This window comes from Dipteris shenzhenensis, chromosome 23, assembly GCF_047967505.1.
Source record: "Dipteris shenzhenensis isolate YYH24624 ecotype China chromosome 23, Dip_SZ_1.0, whole genome shotgun sequence".
Lineage (NCBI taxonomy): Eukaryota > Viridiplantae > Streptophyta > Polypodiopsida > Gleicheniales > Dipteridaceae > Dipteris > Dipteris shenzhenensis.
This window is the reverse complement of record NC_141618.1, coordinates 8,091,263-8,110,672: the sequence shown is the minus strand read 5'-3', so window position 1 is coordinate 8,110,672 and position 19,410 is coordinate 8,091,263. Positions and strand designations below refer to the sequence as shown.

At 44.2% G+C, this 19,410-nt stretch overlaps 1 protein-coding gene across 2 annotated transcripts; it reads right to left on the bottom strand.

Annotated features, from left to right (window-relative positions):
* Window positions 1-10,467: 10,467 nt before the first annotated feature.
* Window positions 10,468-12,761, bottom strand: LOC147886944 (GDSL esterase/lipase LTL1-like). 2 transcript variants are annotated; one of them, XM_087394803.1, is made up of 6 exons: window positions 12,563-12,761; window positions 12,192-12,379; window positions 11,943-12,070; window positions 11,611-11,850; window positions 11,270-11,522; window positions 10,468-11,080 (listed from the first exon to the last, which is right to left on the bottom strand). In XM_087394803.1, the coding sequence occupies exons 2-6, from the start codon at window positions 12,343-12,345 to the stop codon at window positions 10,860-10,862; spliced, it is 996 nt and encodes a 331-aa protein (XP_087250929.1). In that variant the 5' UTR covers window positions 12,346-12,379; window positions 12,563-12,761; the 3' UTR covers window positions 10,468-10,859. The 2 variants fall into 2 exon arrangements, with proteins under 2 accessions (XP_087250929.1, XP_087250928.1); XM_087394802.1 differs by lacking the exon at window positions 12,563-12,761 and having other exon boundaries at window positions 12,192-12,540.
* Window positions 12,762-19,410: the final 6,649 nt, after the last annotated feature.

The window sequence follows — 19,410 nt, the reverse complement described above, 5'->3', positions numbered from 1 at the left end:
AACATCTTTGAAGATCACGTGTGTCAAACCTAATTAAAAAAAGAGATTTTGGATATGACTTCTTTTATATTTTTACGTGATTTTTGGTATTTTTCCAACATTATGTTGGCCCTCTACTGATTGGTTGAGAGCCTATCTTTACCCTAAAAGGCCCCAAAATGAGCTCCCTTTTTTCCTAATGTCACAACAAGTTTTGCAGATTTGCAATGCACTTTCACGATGTTCATGGATTGAGCATTAAAGGGGAGAATCCTTGTCAATTGTGTGGCATCAATAAATCGTAAACGAAGATTGGAAGCACATTTCCAAGTGTCCTAAGCCTCTTCCTGGCTAGGCAGTGAAGCTGTAAGACATTAAGCCATAGTTTTTGGACATGCTACTGCTTCATTCAAGATGATTGGCCAAATTATTTTTGAGAGTTGTACATAAAGATGACTAGAGGAATTTATATCTACATCATGTGATTGGAGGATGTAGATATTGGATAGGGATGAGGACTTGGTTTCCTATTTAGTGGGTGGTCACCCACCTTGTAAGGTGTGGATCACTCTAGCCTTCCTTTCATGAAGGTGATAGCTAATCCTAGTTTGATGATTGAATCATATTTTGTAGTTCACCACTTCATCTCTCCATCCCTCTTGTGAGTTTCATCTTCTCCTTGAGCACTCTTGTAGACTTTAACATGGCCACATCGTGATAATGTTCTCCATCATTTTGGCATAGTATCATTATTAGCAAAACTTTTCTGGGATTACTTGGAGAGGTCTCTTTCATAATGATGCATTTTTTTACTCTTTTTAAGCTTGTAGCCTCATTTTATTTTGGCATTTTGATGTAACATGCATGTATATTATTTCTCTCATTTTGTAGAGGACTAGACACTACCATGTCATGATAAATGACATTAGTAAGACCCTCCTTTCCTATATTTCCACCATCATTCAAGAGGAATGCCCTCATTGCTATTTGAAGGAGTTGTTGCTACCCTCTTGCATTAGTGGAGGTATGATTTGTAGACATGTCCCAAGAATGTTCATACAAGCCTCTTCATATCCATATGCAAATCACTTGGTCATTGTGTTAGGATGATCAAGATATAATGCATATTAGCCGACCAATAGTAATTTTAGGATTATTGAAGACTCTAAAGGATTTTCAATTAATATTGGAAAGCCTTTAAATTGTTGTTCTCCAAAGAACTTTAAGGGTCTTTCTTTGCAATGGGTTGCCATGATGGCCTAGGATGGTGGGACGGGAGCAATTTGCCCATGTTGATGGGATTGCAGTGTGGAATAATAAACTTAAGGAAGTGTGGAAGGCCACCTTTTCATTCAAGTTTAATCTCTTATTGTGGAGATTGAGCATGTGTTCGTTTCTTGTTAGACAAAGACTTGCCAAGGGAAATCCAAGGATTTCTCTTTTGTGCCCTCTATACAAATTGAAAAAGAAAATTCATTATGGGATTGTGTGGTCATTAAAGGAGCTTAGTACATGGTTGGAAAGGTCCTCTATTTCTATTAAGCCAACATGAAAAAAGACGTGGTTAGTTGATAAAAGTAGGCTAAATGATTTCCTTTACAATATCTTGCAACTAGTGAGGGCTATTGTGATTTGGAAGCTTCGAAATCATTAGGGGAGAATTGGGGTCTCAAAAGGGCCTCCAATTAGTGTTTCCTAATTTCAAGGGATTAGAGAGTGATTTGAGGTGATGGTAGGGTCCAAATGGCAAATTTTTCTTCTCCCCTCCCTCTTTCTAGGGCCTCTGCTCCCCATTGTTCTGGTCCCCAGCCTACCAAATCACTCAGATTTGAACCAAATCCCATGCATTTTTCCTCTTCCCCCTCTTTCTCTACTCCCTCCTACTCTGCTGGCCTGCTTGTTGCTACAGCTCCTCTCTCTCTCTCTCTCCCCTCTCCCTTCCTATGCCTCTGTTGGAGCTGCTCTGTCCCTCCCCTTCTCCCTCTCCTGTGCCTCTGTTGCTGCTGCTCTGTCCCTCACCTTCTCCCTCTTTTGTGCCTCTGTTGGAGCTGCTGTGTCCCTCTCCTTCTCCCTCTCCTGTGCCTCTGTTGCTGCTGCTTTTTCTCTCTCCTTCTCCCTCTTTTATGCCTCTATTAGAGCTACATTGCCTTGTGTAGGAGTCCCATTCTTGATGTTGCAACCTCTACAAGCATGGTGAGGAGAAAGGCTACAAGACCATGCAATGCTGTGACCTCTTGTGTCTTCCACAACACCAGAAATGCATTGGATGAGTGGATCCCTTACACCTATAGCTTAAATGATTGGATAGTGATGAAAGGATCGGCCAAAGGTCCACATAAGCTTCCCAAGAGCAAGAGAGGTGACATCTTGCATGAGTGGAAGGGGCGCATCTTGAAGTTCAAGTTTGGAAGAAAGGATGGCTCGCAAAAGTGCAACATGTTTACATGGGAAAAGATATGCGGCTTCCTACATCATTCAATCAATCTAGGATACCATCACACTCTGAGCCTTTCTATCTATGTACCTTTTTCACCTGTAAGTGTAATGAGTCCATTTGGAAATTTTGTGTTTGGTTTCTAAGAGCTCTTATTCATGGTGGTAGATGTTTTCCCTTCTGACCTCGAGGAGTGGGAACTAGTTGAATCATTCATAGGCAAGTTCACTGCTGCGATTCATGAGGATTTAGGTAAGCAAATGCATGCCGGGGAGAAGTTGGCCTCCTTGCGAATAAAGAATGTGTATTGGTATAATGCAACATACATCACTCCAATGACATCATCAAGCTATGGCCGTCTGCAAACCATTGCACCACCACAACTTCAAGACATGGATTGCAGCAATGTGGACTCAAGGACATTTTAATCATACAAGGACAAGATTGCAAAGGATGTGGGCATGGCAATGAAGTTTACATTTAGATCCAAATGGGCAAGGTTATCCTGGTTTATGCCTCTGCACATTTTGCTTCTTTATTTCAGAATATACATATGCATAGAACAAAAACTATGTGGTCCTGCAAGTGTGTAGATGAAAATGCTCTTGAAGATTTACTTGGGATGAATTGGGGAACCAGGTCAGGCGACCAAAAGGGTGATGTGTTTCAATGTCATGCATGTAAAGACAATGTGGTTATTAGATACCATTTGTCATGCCAAATGTTGTATTTAGCTTTTCAGTACAGGCGCTGGAAGAAAAAAAATGGCCGGTGGCTTCCCCTTGACTCTAATGATGAAGACAATAGGGGGGTAAGTTTGTCTATTGATGTTGAAGAGGGAGATGTCAAGAATGTGAATGTCACATCGCAATGCACTCTAAAGGATGTGCAAGAACACCTATTGGTCATGGAGGATAGCATGTCAGAGTCCTTCTACTTGCTCAAGAGAAAGCGTCCACCTCCCAAATGGAACATCACACAGCACCTGGTTCCATCAACATTGCAAATGAGGAAGGGATAGAAGTTGACGATGCTGTAGTGGTAAGTTCAAACAATATTTTTTATTTTGATGTTCTTTTAGTATAATTTGTTTTGTCGGTCTTCTAATGTTTGTTGAATTGTTGCAGGATGCATTTGAGCTTGATGAATTCTCATCTTGATGGGGTGATGTTCGTAGCACATTTGAACGAGATCATTCTTTGGCCCATTACCTTGGCAAAGTCGCAGACCATATCATGGTCTTTCACAACAAATTTTCTCCTCGAGGTCCTTCAGAGCTACTGAAGTGCAAGGCATTGTCGCGTGCTATCGGATACTCCAACATTACTCGGAATGCTGACAAAGTCATTTTGGTGCACCGCCTGGCTACTATCAATGCCTTTAGATCGAACATTCATGGTAGGGCATTGATGGCAACAGCTATGTCTTTGGCAGTAGGAGAGGAGGATGTTAGTGCTATTGCGGCTAGATTTATATCTAGGAATCCACTAGGGGATTCAAAGTCCCCTATTCTCAATGTACTCAAACTAGCCAAGAAGAAAGATAGCCTGTGAGGCCTTTTGTATATATAAACATATATTTAAGTGGATATTTCAATGGATACATGACTACATGTCTTTATTATTTGTTTTAAGTTATCATTGCTCGTCATGAATTCCATTGTATTTTGTTTAAGTCGTTGATGATATATTTTCTCCATTATTTTAATTGTGTCAATTTAATAAATTTCTGGCCGTTAGTAGCATTTTCACCAATTCTGGGTATCAAGAGTTCATTTCTATCAAATCCTAAAGGAATTTCACCGTCGTGCAGAAGGGAAAAGTGTCTGCCACGTCACCAGGACCCCAAAAAGCCCAAAAACTACCACGGCATGAATTTGGGCATTCTGGCAAGGCACCGTGGTGGGTTTTGGGCTTTCTAGGATCCTGGCAATGTGCCGGACACTTTTTCCTTCTGCGCGATGGTGAAATTCCTTTACGATTTGACAAAAATCAAAACTTACATTAAAATGATCAGGTACTGCAGTCATAGAAATGGAAAATACACAACAATGTGAGAGTGTAGAGAATGTCAATATATTTTATTTAAAAAAATCAGCCCTTAGGCCTTAGATACAAGATAGTGCCTTCAAGGGCAGGGGTGGTCTAAGTCCTAAGAGTGGGCTACAAGAGAATCTAGGGCTTCAAACTTGGGTCACTCCATAGCCACTTTGCCAGAGCCATGTCCTTGTCCATGACCGTGACACGCTTTGCATGGATGGCACACAAGTTGGCATCCTTGAATAGAGCAGTGGTCACTTGCTCCACAGCCTCTTGGAGCACCCCCATAGCTCTTGTGCTGAAGCAGACGTCGTCCTTGTATCCCTGTGCTATCTCCCGTACCACACGTTGGAAGGGAGCACATGGGATCAAGTTGTCGGTGGTCTTTTGCATTTGCCTGACCTCCCTCAGGGCCCGCGATCCTAGCTTCACCCTGTACGGCTTCCTGACTCTTGGTGGGGACCTTACAGGTACCCGAACACCTTCCCACGACCTCCTGTCTACATTGAACTTCTTCCACTGCTCTTGTCTACGTTGGTCCTCCTCCGAGTCCTCCTCTCGCTAACGTCTAGAGCTTTGGCCTTCTTTGGGATGGGGCTTCCTCAGAGTCTGCTTTACCCTCCTCATGGGCATAGGGATCATCTTTGCGATGGGCTGTATCTCTGGGAGAGGGAAGATGGTGCTCTTCCTGGCAATCTATTGGCCCTCAGGAAGCCTCTCTATGTTCGAGAGGTTATCGAACACATTTTGTTCGATTCGAAGAGAGCTCTCATGGGGAGGGGAAGGCTGAGGGGAACGCTAAGGGGAAGATTGAGGGTCAGTCTGAGACTGAGGGGAAGGTAGAGGGGAAGCTTGAGGGTCAAGCTGAGGCTGAGCTTGAGGGGAAGGCTAAGGCTGAGGCTAAGGGGAAAGCTGGGGAGAAGGCTGAGGGGAAGGCTGAGGCTGAGGGGAAGGCTGAAGCTGAGCAGAAGCCTAGGAGACCTCACGAGAGTTGGGGGAGGGCTCACGAGAGTCGAGGGAGGCACCACCAAACCCAGATAGGTTCATGTGCGTGGATGCCATGGAGGTGGTGGAGCTAGAGGAGGAAGGGTGGAGGCGACATCCAATGGGTCTAGCAGTGTTCTTCACTCTTGCCATTGAATAATGAGAGTTAGGGTTTTTTTTAACGTTTTATAAGGACCCATCATGTTTTGACATCCCTTTTAATTACATTTAGGGTTTCATCGTGCCCCTGCCCCACCCTAACCCCTCCAACCCCCCCACCCTCGTTGCCCTCCCCCCCTTGCCCTCCCCCTACTTGCCCCCGCCCACACGCGTCCCCCTTCCCCATAACCCCATCCCCCCTCCCCCCTCCCTTGCTACCACTTTGCCCCTTGCCCCACCCCACGCCCCTCCCTTCTTTCCCCCCTCCTTCACCATGTCCCCACTTTCCCCAATGTCATGTGAGTACAAAAATTGTGGTCAAAATAAGCAAGATATTAAAGAGTGAGTACACAAATTGTGGTCAAAATAAGCAATATATTTATTTCATATTTATATAGAATTACACCATAGCTTCTATTAGTGGTTGGACCTATCTGCTCCCTTCTCTCACTCTAGCTTGCAGCTAACGTGTGACTCCTCGACTCCCTATGGATGCTTTCCAAGCACTATGCCTTCTTTTCTTTGATACAATTTGAACTACTTTTGTAAGTTCTGATGCCTTTTCCTTTTTAGACTTCAAAGTCCTTCTTAGTAAACATCTAAAAAACTAGTCGAACATCACAGGCAATGCATTGCTGCGAGTGACACCACCACCATGCCTTGAGTTCTTGAAGTAGGCTGCCTGGGCTCAATGGTGCAACTTCTCCATGCCTTGTGTATTCCAAATCGACAAAGGACCCCAATTTTGTACAAACCATGGTCCGTGTGCATAGAGAATATGCTACAAACATGATGAGAATCAAATCAACAACAAAAACTATCTATAAAGCAAGTGCTAAATATTACGATGGTGCCAAGATTACCATGTAATGCATAATGTGCGACTCCCCCCATGCTTTCACCATTAATTGCATAAAATCTTTCATAGCCATCCTGAATCTTTCATAATACATCTCATCGATTTGAACCTGATGAAGCAATTTTATCAATGCATCTACCTTTGTCCATACTTTAGCTCTCAAAGTTGCTACTTGAGGATGAGAAGCCATGCTTTCCAATATTTGAGATTGTGGTTTGATAGGAATCTCCTTGCCTTCCCTCCACCCATGGACACTTTTGCAGGAAGATTCTGTGTTGCCCCAGACATTTTCTTATTCTCCTTAAGTTTGACATGTCCTCCATGGAATCCCATCTCTGAAAATAACTTCTCAGCTTCTGCAATGCACCGTGCGGATACTTCTTGTGGAATTAAATTCCAAGCATAAACAAGAATTAAATACAATAACTTATCAAGTACGCGCAATTCTGCAAGTAAAGTACAAATGTGTACTCTCTCAAGTGGGATGGGCAAGATGGAATCCCACTTTGAATCCTTCTTGTCGCGATTAGGAGCTTGCATTTGGCTACAAGATAGAATGCCATTCTCCCATTGTAAGCCAGCCTTTTGCTTACATTGTGAACACATGCAATAAAGGCATGTATTCATTGCATTTGCCCCTATATCACAACCATGCAAGCACTTGAGGGTTTTTTAATCACCAACAAGATGCCATTCAACTTGAAAGGTTCCATGGCCATCGACTATCAATGTTTGCCCTTCCTCTTATCTTCGGATGGTGGTCGATGGAATTCCTGTTCTATCTAGAACCCACTTCAATGTCTCATGGCACTCTTTCCGAGTCTCAAATGCTGCAAGCCACCATATATCTTTCTCTAATTGCACTGAGAAATGTTGCTCTACTTCTTCATCCCCTTGAACAAATGCTAAGGCTTTATTCATAATGTAGATGCTGACTCTCTCTAACTTGTGTTCTTTCACCAATTTAGCTTCATCCATTTTGATGACAAATATGAGCTTTCCATTGCAATCTGTACAACAAAAGAGAAAAATCGTTAGGATAAACATGATATAGGAAATGAACTAAGTGGAATGCTATAATGGATTTCCTCTTACTATCTTCTCTCATGCCATAGAATTCGACCATTGCTTGTTGCAGTTTCTCAACATCTAAGTAGACATTGTTGAAAGCATTCATCTCAAAGGTTGGCAATCCAGATTTCTTTTTACTCTTCCAAGTCATTGTGCCCCTTACGCAATGGTACCCTCCAAGCATTTCTCTTGCACATTGGTTTGTTTCTCGCCGTGCACGTCTCACAGACTAAGGTGTGGATAGGGGCACTGTAAACTTCTTATACTTTCCCAATATAGCAGACTTGAAAATTTTGAAAATAGATGTGTAAGCTTCATGACTTGCACCGGCAGTATCACAAGCTACAAGCATCTCCTCACAATATCCTTGAAGTCCATCACCTCCTCAGCAACTTGCACATGTAGGCGCTTGTGTCTTGGGTCCCTTAGTATCTCAATGACATCGCTTGACTTCAATAAACTAGCTAGCATATGAACAGTCAATATCATCCCCGTCCGTTCTTCCCATCACATCTTTCATGAAGTTCCTAAAGAAGAACACAATAAAAACTTAGTCACAAACAGTGTAGCACAAAAGAGTGTAATCTCATTGGAACGTTTGATAACCAACCTTTTAGCCCAGACTCTCCTCTTTCTAGCACCACCAGTGGGTTCCAATGCATCCATGTTATGTAAGTACCTTCTTTTCCTCTCCTTCAATCCCAAAGGTGTTTCTTTCATCTTTTGCACTCGTTCTTTAGCCTTCTCTCGTTCCTTCTCTACGGCTCATTGAACTTGATCGTATATAGATCTTTCCAAGCATTTTTTGGACTCAGCTTGCTTACAGAGTGACTCTTCTAATTTATGCCACTCAAAGTCCAATGCTTTGGCTTTATCATGAAGATCCTGGTTCTCCCTTTGAAGATCCTGCATAGAGTTATGCATTACAACAATGGTGCTATTTCCTAAATGTGCTAGCATCTCTGTTTGGACTCTGCGCATCTCGCTTGCTTGCATAGCCATTGACTGAGCATTGTTTAACCGATTGTAATAACCAAGCAACCCCTCATGTCCATTTCCAACAAACCGAACTAGCTCATGCATTGTATGGAAAGGAGGGCTCTTTTGGTTGGTAGGATCTAAAGGATACAAGGATCCTTCTACCCAAAGGTCGAGATGCTTCTTTCTTTGCAAACGAAGACTATGGATTTTGAAAGCTCCCCTCAATCCTAGACGTGTGCTTGCATATTTAGCCTCCAAGTCTAAGTGAACCTGGTACTTGTTGGAGACATCCTCGAATGGTGCCATTACTAAAGGAGTGTAGAGAAGGAGAAGGTGTGGAGATGCAAGCTTGAAGGAGCAACACGTAGGAAGAGGGAGGGCGAGGAGGAGAGATGGGGGAGGGAAGACCAATAGTTGAAGAGGAGGAAAGGGGGGCAGACCAAAAGGTGTGGAGGGTGAGGAGAAGTAGGCATGGAGGAGGAGGGAGGGAGGAGAGAGAAGCAGGAGGGAGGGGGGAGGAGCAACAGTGGAGGACGAAGGGGGAGGGGAGGAGGAGCAGGCATGGAGCCTAGGAGGGAGGGGGAGGACAGGAGGAGCAGGCATGGAGGAGGAAGGGAGGGACGAAGGGAGAGGGGGTGGAAGGAGGAGGAGGGAGTGAGGAGGGGGAGGGGGAGGGGAGGGGAAGGAGGGAGGGGGAGGAGGAGGAGGGAGGGGAAGGAGGGAGTGAGGAGGGGGAGTAAGGAAGGGAGGAGAGAGGAGGGAGGGAATTCAAAATTCAAATTTTTCATTTTTAATTTTTTGGTTCCCACCTAAGAGTAAGAGTTGTGTAAGAGGTGTAAGAGGTGGGGTCACTTTTGGGCTTAACCCAGCTAAGTGAGGGGGGGTTAGGACTTTTTGGGACCTACCTTGGCCCTTTCATTAGGACTAATTCTTGTTAGAGAATGACTTGCTAACTGGATTCCAAGGGTTTCTTCTTTATGCCCTCTATGCATATTGAAAAAGAAAACTCGTATATACTTATTTTAGGATTATGTGGACATTAATTGAGTTTGGTGAAAGCTTAATAGATGGTTGGAAAGGTCCTATATTTCTACTAAGCCAACGTGAAAAAATGCCCTGCTGGGTAATAAAAGTAGGCATAATTATTTCCTTTACAATATCTAGCAACTAGCGAGAGCTATTGTGATCCTCCATATTTGGAAGCTTCAAAATTCTGTGTTCAAGAAATGCAAGGGAATGGAGTCTCTTCAAAATCAAGTCCTTGTTGATCATATTAGATTTTAAGTTTTTAAACAAAAGAGATCAACTTTATGACATGGCATTGAAACTGCTAGATTAAAGCAATTCTATTTTTTATCGAGGTCTTTTATCTGGTTTCATAGCCTTTCTTTGTTCAATTGAATGTTCTTGCCTTCTAGGTCGAGATAAGGCAAAATACATCTTTATTTTGTATCCTCTCTTTTTAGGTTGTCTTCTCATAAGAAAAAGAAAAGACTCATATAAATGATGAAACACTTTTAATAAAGATGGTATCATACAAGCTAAAAGGCGGAATGCTTCTTTATTTTGTATCCTCTCTTTTTAGGTTTTGTCTTCTCGTAAAAAGAAAAGAGACTCATTTAAATGATCACATGCTTTTAATAAAGATGGTATCATAAAAGCTAAAAGACAATAATTCACTACCCCTCATGTGTAAGGCCAAAAACTTAATTTACATGAAGTGAGTACAAAGTTACTCAATAACCTTACAAAGAGGCAAAAACCTAAACCTAAAACTCATTCCAATGATCTAAAGCACTACTAATGAATGTGGCCACATGAGCTTTCTCAACATGGGACCAATTAGCACATGTTAATCGACTTAATCCTTGAGAACCCTTGAAGGGCCAAAAATGACAATTCATGCTCCAAAAATCTTCACTTCTTAATAAATGGTTCTGCTTTATTAGGCATATGTTGGGAAGCAGGTACCAAAAATACTGAGTCTATAAGGTTTAATATAAACGTTGTTTTCATATTACAATGCCCAAGGAGACAGGGCGTCCATGTTATCCAAAGCCTATGTAGGATGATGGAAATCCTTTATAAACAAGGTGGTGATCATGGAGCCCGTCAGCCCTATAGGAAGGAGGGGAATAGAAGGGTGAAGCCCGGCCAAATAATAAATGCCCCTCAAATCGCGCAAAAGTGATGAGGAATGCCAAATTAGTAGATCTTGACTCTCGTGACTTATGCGGCTGGGTAACGCATGGGAGTCTGGAGATGGCTTGTCCACTCCATGATTATTATGAAGAAAGATTTACAACTAATAAGAACATCAATAAGGTACGTGGCGGTTCACAGCTCTTAGTCATCATATACCCAGGAGTTGTCTTACATTCACAGGGCTAATATCAGAGGGAGGACCGTTCAGAAGCCGTTCCGTGATCATTCTGTTCACCCTCTCAGAAGGGTGAAACGGATCCCAGAAGATATACTTGGATCTGTCGGGACAAACTTTTGACCTCGGATTGCATATCAGCACGCCATTAAACTTGCCTTGACCGCAACATGCCGTGTTAGCAGACACAAAACCTACAAGAACACCGCATTGCCGGTATAAGAACTGTCGTCACTTAGCCCAGGCCAGTGCGTTCCTGAGGCACTTTTAGCAAGAACAAAAATCGACGTTTTTCAAGGACGCTAACATGTACCCAGTATTTCGGGCACAAAATGATGCCTCCCGGCGACATGCAAGGATAGGAAAGAAGCCAAACATCGTACCGTATTCTTCTGGATTTTGAATATACCCCAAGACCATGTCAAAACTGTTAGCGTACACATATGTTGCGTCGGGGAGCTCCGAATTGAGCTGCTCTGTCATAATCTTCAGAGCTGCATTGAAATTTCTGGACACTTGCTGCAAAGATTCAATGCACGTCCCGTCCTTACTTTTCATCGAAAGCTGCGACGGGATGCACCCCAGAGGCCCTAGAGCTGAAATGGAAATCCTCCGCGCGCCCAGATTGTATAATTCCTGACGAATTCGAGCTGTGAATAGCTGGTGACATTTTCCATTCAAGATAACTGAAATTCGCACGCAAAAGAACTAGCTAAGAACTTACAATGAGCTCTTTTTTGTACTCTGTTATGAGAAGGTCCTGAAACTGTGGCAACGTATATTGCTGCTTGGCCCTGGAGAAAGGCATGAGATAGTTGTTAATGTAGTCGTTTCCACCAAGTGTGACTGAGTACAAGGCTTCGCGTATGAGTTTTTGAGCACCGGCGGGTCCAAGTATGGCAGTGATCTTTTGTTGATATTCTCCAAAGAGCCGGAACTGATCCTCGATCGTTAGAAGAACCAACTGCACTACGCAAATGTCAAACTTGCATGCATCAGGCTTCGAAAAGGGCTAACAAGAGCTGCCATCAAGGGAAATGGACAGTCGAGACTTACGAATATACGACCCGTTGAGTTGAGAATGCCTGCCCCGGCAGATCCGAAATTGGAGCCTAGCAACAGGCTACTCTTGTCATTTTGGGGATCCAAATAAGGTAGGATGGGAGGCGTACCCATGAAATCACCTGCACAGTCAGCATCGCTTGCTTAAACCTACTAGAGAATTAAAATTTGGAAGTCATTGATGCACCGGAGAAAGACAAATCGCGACGATAAAGCATATTGACTGGGGAAGATAGCACTCACTTAACAGGTCTGAGATAATCTTGCCATTGCAAAAGCGCCCGGTAGGCTTGTGGGTTGGATAATCTATACCGTTAGGCCGGAAGTTAGCTCTAGCTACAGAAGGGATGTAATCGTTGTTTCCGGAGTCAACAAGCGAGTCGCCGAACACAAACATTGCGACGGGGCCAGCGACTGCAAATTGGACGCTCCTGAGCAGGGAAAAGGTCGTCAAAGAGACGAAAAAGACGGCAAGGTTCAACATTGTTGAGGTCGCTTCGACTCTATAAAACGGGTGGCGGTTCGTGCCTGGAACTTGACAAATGAATTTTGTGAAGACAACTCAACAAAACGAAGCAATCTCAACGCTCAAATACACTGCACCGATCTAGTACCGTACTCCTGAAGAAGAGCTAAAAAGCTGTGTGGCAGCTCCTTGTGCAGCTAGACGAATCGTGGCGCAGACACTGGAGACGTCGCTGGGGATGATGAAGTAGGGAAAGGAAGACAAACTTCAAAGCGCTATGAAAAGCCATGTGCAGCATTGTAAGAGGGACGGAGAGGTGTCGGGAGTCGGCAGGACCAGCAGGACGCACGTCGTGGAGATTGGGAGGAGTAGTGAAGTTGTGAGTGAATGCAGTAGTGGACGTTGGCCAACCGTCTTTATAAATCCACCGCGCCGGCGGCGAATTGCTGTCTGCCCGCCCGCCCTTATTATATTGATGATGATGATGCGCATGCATTCAATATTAAACAGGATACGCCAACCGTCTTGCCCTCAACTTTTTAAAAGCTACTACTACAACAAGCCTCTAATTTGATGCTGGGAAACGGTTTTTATGTAAAAAGCTAAGGCTTAGAAGTTAGGCTCACTCCTGGGTGCCCAAGCACTCAATGGAGCGCCACCTCTCTAGGTGCAGTTCGAAACAAAACCAATCCAAGAATTTAAGTTCACGTGCTTTTTCTTCTCCTCTTCTTATGTCCAAAGCTGAAGGGTACTTCATGCTGGAGTTTTCCAAAATTCATGTCGCCTGACTAGCATGTGCATGTCCCTTGACCTCTAGTGATTGGCAATAGCCACTCACAAGAGAATTGCACATAGGTGCGATTTTTGGCTCTTAAGCTTAGTGCACACGCATAGGAAAATGTGCAGTCGATCCAAAACGTTACTTTGTTCACACGAGAAAATATTGAAAGAGCTTCAAGCATTTATTAAAGGAGTGCAAGACAACTTTGGATATTTGCAGGGAGCTTTGCAGGGAGAGCTAGGCAGCGATTGGCTTGCCCATCAAAATATGAACAGCTTAGGAGCATTGAATACAAGTCAGCCCAAATGCAAGCTTTTGATTCACTATGAAGAAATGGTGCACCAGTGCTGAGAATCGCATCCTCAAAAATAAAGGTGCCAATCTTGAAACCAAACACGCTTCAATTTTGCCTCGAAACATGTGCGAGCCTCTAAAATGCTCCACCAACCTCGCTTTATGGCATCGCGTGCACTGGCCCTTAGAATTCAAAGGTGCACATTCTAGCACCAAGAGTTGTAAGGAAAGCATCAAATTTACCAAGCTTTACTCATTAAACGTCACCAAAATCTCGCCCCTCCTCATTATTACCTTACCTACTACTTAACAAGGAGTGACTAGTAGTTCCACAAGCATGGAACTCACACCTCACCAATCCTCCCTTCCCCCAATCCCTTTCACTAGGTACTTGTGGCAACCCACAAATATGTCCCCCCATACATTGATAAATGTATATGTATATATACATTTATCAATGTATGGGGGGACATACTTGTATCAATTCCACAAGCATGGAACTTACACATGACCAATCCTTCCTTCATCCCCAGTCCCTTTCACTATATACTTGTGTCAATTCCATAAGCATGGAACTTATCCTCATCCCTTTCACTATGACCAATTCTCCCTTCATCCCCAATCCGTTTCACTATGTACTTGACAGGTAACTCACAAAAATATGATACAAAAGTATGCCTATAAGGCTTAGTGCATACGCTCAAAAGAATGCACAGTTGTTCCAAATCGCCGTTTGGTTCACATGTAAACATACTTAGGGAGCTTCAAGCAGTTAATGGAGGAGTGTAGAAGTCCTTTGAATATTTGCAAGGAGCTGTGCAGGGAGAGCTGTGCATCTTTGGCTGGCTTTGTAAGAAAACAATACAACGTCTGTGCTCAACAGATAACAGGATCTCGTATGCAAGAGAGAAAAATAGATAGTATGGAGAATCAAAAATTTGATTACTGTAGAACTGATATAATAGATGGCGCTGCCTCCCAGCCGTGCGCTCCTATGAGAGAAGCTTCGAAGCATGCTAGAAACAGTAGAGGACGGTGGCTAGATGCTAAGGAATCAGGGTTGCTGTAGCCAGTGATGAAATGGGCTTCACGGGCTTGCTCTTATATAGCCACTAGTCGTAGTCAGTTAGGCTCAATTGGATGACCAACCCAGTCCGCCCAAAACGACCGACTAGAGATTGGTCTTGAAATAGGCCACTGACCACACGACAGAACCGGTGTGCAAAATAGAGCAACTAACCTACGGTCTCCATTCGGCCCAGAGCCATTCGGGATCATCTAGGGCTCCAAACGGGCCCGCAACCCGAGAGTGGGCTACCCCGAGAAATGCTCCGCCTACCCTCAATGCGGTCAGTCATGGGATGCCTTCCCGCACTTGCATGTAGCCTAGTTGGCAGTGTGCCAACTTCGTCTAGCCATCAGGCCACACATGGCCCCCATCTGGTGTCCAAACTAGGACCTACCAGATAAACGAGCTACTCAAATGCCTTCTCCTCATATGGGGGGCCTTACAAGTAGAGTTAGCTGGTTCTCGCATAGTTACATGAGAGTGGAGCATTAATATCTAACCTACTTTGCTTTCATCAGGATTATTACCATCTGAAGGAGTTTCACTAGTAGGACTCATAGAAACTGGACGATCTTATGTAGTTAGGGATATAGCATCCAGTTCCTACTTTCCATCGGTCTATGCTATGCAGCCATCCCTGTTTACGCATCACATGTGGATTGGTGGTTTCCTGGTGGTAGGCGCGGTGGCACATGCAGCTGATGTGAGCGAAAGTCCCTAGATTCATGAATATTATAACTTATCATACTCGCATAGCCATTATCAGGATCTGTAGCAAGTATTCCAATCAGAATATATCCGATACACCCCCCCTCAATGTCCACCCGCAAGTGAACTTACTTTTTCGGGCCAATGCCAAGTCAATGGAGATGCCTCTCCAGCAAGTCTCTTCCAAGAGCCTTCATGAAGATGTCCGCAGCCCGCAGCATTCTCTATAGTCAGACAATACAACCAAGTCGACCTCTCCATCCATGATGAGCTCGCATACAAAGTGATATTGAATCTCAATGTGTTTTGTGCGAGCATGGAACACAGGGTTCTTTGCAATCGCCATGCAACTCTGATTGTCACATGATAACTGTGTAGGCTTGTTCTGCACTGCACCCATGTCCTCTAAAATCCTCCTCAACCACACTGCCTCGCAAGAGGCAAAGCATGCTGATTTGTACTCAACCTCAGTAGAAGAAAGAGCAACTGTGGGTTGCTTCTTGCTGACCCATGACACAGCTCTAGATCCAAGTGAGAAACAGTAACCTGTCACTGACCTCCTGCTGTCCACGTCTCCTACCCAATCCAAGTCACAGAATCTGGTCAAGATGTTGCCCTTGGTATAGGTGATGCCAGTACAACCTCAGTAGAAGAAAGAGCAACTGTGGGTTGCTTCTTGCTGACCCATGACACAGCTCTAGATCCAAGTGAGAAACAGTAACCTGTCACTGACCTCCTGCTGTCCACGTCTCCTACCCAATCCAAGTCACAGAATCTGGTCAAGATGTTGCCCTTGGTATAGGTGATGCCATAATCAAGTATGCCTTTGATGTATTTCAATACCTACATCCCTGCCCTCCAATGGTTCTCCCGGGGCCTATTGAAAAACCTGCTTAGTACACCACTCGCAAAGCTGATGTCCGGCCGCGTGTTGCACAAGTAAATCAAGCTGCCCACAAGCCTTCTGTACTTCGCTTCGTCCACCAGTGGTGATGAATCCTCGTTTGAGAGTTTCACGTCAACCTCCATAGGGGTGCCAAGTGTCTTGCACTCAGCCATGCCAAATGCCTTTAGTATCTCACCAACATACTTTAGCTGTGGCATGAAGATCTATTTTGGCTCTTGCCAAACTTCAATCCCTAAATAGAAATGCATCAGTCTGAGGTCTATCATTTCAAACTCTCTTCCTATCAAATGCTTTGTCTGTGAGATCTTCTCTTCATGGTTCCCTATTATGACAAGGTCGTCCACATAAAGGACTACGATCATACACCTACCTCCTTCTCTGAATATATACAAATTTGCATCAGATGGGCTCCTCCTGAAACCCCTTTGGTGGAAAGTAGGCATCAATCCACTGGTACCATGCTCATGGGGCCTATTTCAGCCCGTAAAGTGCCTTCTTCAGTTTACAGACTTTACCTCCTGAACCGGGGATCACAAACCTGGTGGTTGTTCCACGTATATCTCCTCCTTGAGATCTCCATTCAGAAAGGCAAATTTTACATCCATCTAAAACACAAGCCAACTTCCCTGAGCTACTAAAGCCAAAACACTGCGAATTGTGGTTAGTCAAGCTGTGGGAGCAAAAGTATCTTGATAATCAAAACCATGTACCTGTGCGAATCCTTTTGCCACGAGCCGAGCCTTGTACTTATCCAACATGCCGTCGGACTTGTACTTGGTCTTGTACACCCACTTGGTGCCGATTACCTTGCGTTTTGGTGGTCGATCCACAAGGTCCCAAGTGTTGTTCTTCATTATGGAGCCATACTCCGACTGCATAGCCTCCATCCACCTATCATCACCCTGTGCCTCTTCAAGAGACTTGGGTTCATCAGCATGGATCACCTCTATCATCAAAGCATAGTTGACCAAGTGTTCCTTTGCCCTTATTTGCTCCTCTAATCTCTTGGACCGGTGGTGTTCGGATGGTTCCTCCTCAATAGCTGGAGGTTCTCAACCGTCCAAAGGCTGCTTTACCCACTTCGGGAATGGCCATTGCCATTGTGGTTCTGCAGGCTTTTCTTCCTCTTCTTTATCTTGAATCCTCCCAAGCACCGTTGGGGGAGTTCGGTCTGCTGTTGGTGGTTGTACTGGATGGTTATCTTGGTCCTGGTTGTCTGGGAAGGAAGCATCCTCCTCCAATTGATGCGACTGTTCTGAGAAGACCACATCACGACTTACTATTACCTTCTTGGTAATAGGGTTATAGAGACGGTAACCCTTCGCCTCTTCACTGCAGCCCAAGAAAATACACTTCTGGCTCTTCAGTTCCCATTTGGTCCTATTAGCATCAGGGACATGCACAAAATAGTCACATCCAAAAACTTTGAAATGTGCAGCTGAAGGTTTCTTACCAGAAAAAAGGCCTGTAGTGGAGTCATCCCATTCACAGCCTTCATGTAGCTACGATTTAGAATGTAAACTGCCGTGCTACATGCTTCAGCCCAGAAAGTCTTTGGCAAATCTTTCCCTTTCATCATACTCCTGCCCATTTCACAGATGATGTGCATCTTGTGCTCTGCTACTCCATTTTGCTGTGATGTATGTGGTGGGGGTTTTTGCCTCTTGATCCCGTGACTTTTGTAGTAACTTTTGAATTCACTTGATGTGGACTCTCCAACTCTGTCTGATCTCAACTTCTTCACCTTCCTCCTCGATTCTTTCTCGACCATTACATACCATTCCTTGAACTTACTAAAAGCCTCGTCTTTAGTCTTTAGGAAGTATATCCATATCCTTCTACTGTAGTCGTCGATCAGCATCATGAAGTAGTAGGAACCACCCAAAGCTTCCATCTCCACCTTTCCGCAGAGGTCCATGTGAACGAGCTGTAGAGGAGCATTTTCCCTACTGGCCTCTTTAGGAAAGGGCTGCTGATGATGCTTGCCCATCATGCAAGCTTCACATCCATCGGGCAGATCTATAATTTCTGATAGGTCTACAATCATTCCACTTTTATGCATCTCCTTTAAAGAACTAAGGTTTAGATGACCAAACCTCTCATGTCACAGCTTAGTGTTCTTCACATCGGCTCGAGCACTGAAAGCTGAGAGTTCGTAGATGTTGTTGCACCATGTACCTTTACCAATGACCTTCCCTTGAAGATCTAAATCTGTGTGCCATTCTTATCGAATTGAACTTTGAGGTCCCGATCCATGATCCTAGAAACAGACAACAAGTTCCTCTTGATATCTGGCACATAAAGAACATCGGACAACTGTTTTACAACTCCATCTGACTTGAGAGCAATCGTTCCTTTTCCTTTTGCTAGACATTCTGCATCATTGTCGATACCAAGATGTCATTCCCTACCGGCTGTAGAGAGGTAAACCAATCCTTCTGATTGGTCATGTGGCGCGATGCACCACTGTCAATAATCCAAGGTTCATCCACAGGTACATGAACTATCTCCGTGCAAATTTCCTCAATTGCTACGAACAGCTCTACTGGTACTGCCTGCACGCTGTTGCTGGACTCTTTCTTTACTCCGTTCTTCTCATCTGCAATCTTCTTCTGACACTCATTCTACTTGTGCCCTGCCTTGTTGCAATAGAAGCACTTGATCTTCTTCTTTCTCTTTTTATCATCAGAAGAAGATGGGTTACCAGAGTCCTTGCCCTTACCTTTCTTTGATCCAGTTGAGAAAGCCGAATCTTCTCTAGTCCTCATCTTTTAACGCATCTCCTCCTCCAGAAGCATCGCACTGAATTCCTTAAAGTTGAGGGGCGGAATTCCATTCTGCGTATTCAGCACCATAACAAGACCATTGTATTTTGGTGGGAGAATATGTATGCACCTTCGTGCTAGATTCTCGCTGGTGATGGTGATGCTAATCGTAGTCATCTGATCGCATAGATTCTTCACCCTGGTGATGAACTTCTCTGCCACTTCAGACTCAAACAGTTTCTCGTTTGCGAGTTGAGTCTCCAGATTCTGAATCCGCGTATGATTTGTGGTCTCGCACTGATTTTTCAAGACCGTCCATGCCTCCTCCGCTGTGGTGACATGTTGAATTAACGCCATGATGGAATCACTTACACTACAAACAATAGAACACAGTGCATCTGCATTTCTTCTTGTCCACGCGAGAATCTCATCCACAGTTGGTACTATCTATTGTCCTGCATTGGCTAGATCC

Bases quoted from the DNA above. Each gene is read 5' to 3' on its own strand.
- LOC147886944 (XM_087394802.1), bottom strand. From the start codon at position 12,432: ATGTTGAACCTTGCCGTCTTTTTCGTCTCTTTGACGACCTTTTCCCTG. The intron at 12,071-12,191 runs GTGAGTGCTATC...CTGACTGTGCAG, and splicing joins GATTATCTCAGACCTGTTAA to GTGATTTCATGGGTACGCCT. The intron at 11,081-11,269 runs GTACGATGTTTG...GTGTTCTTGTAG, and splicing joins TCAAAATCCAGAAGAATACG to GTTTTGTGTCTGCTAACACG.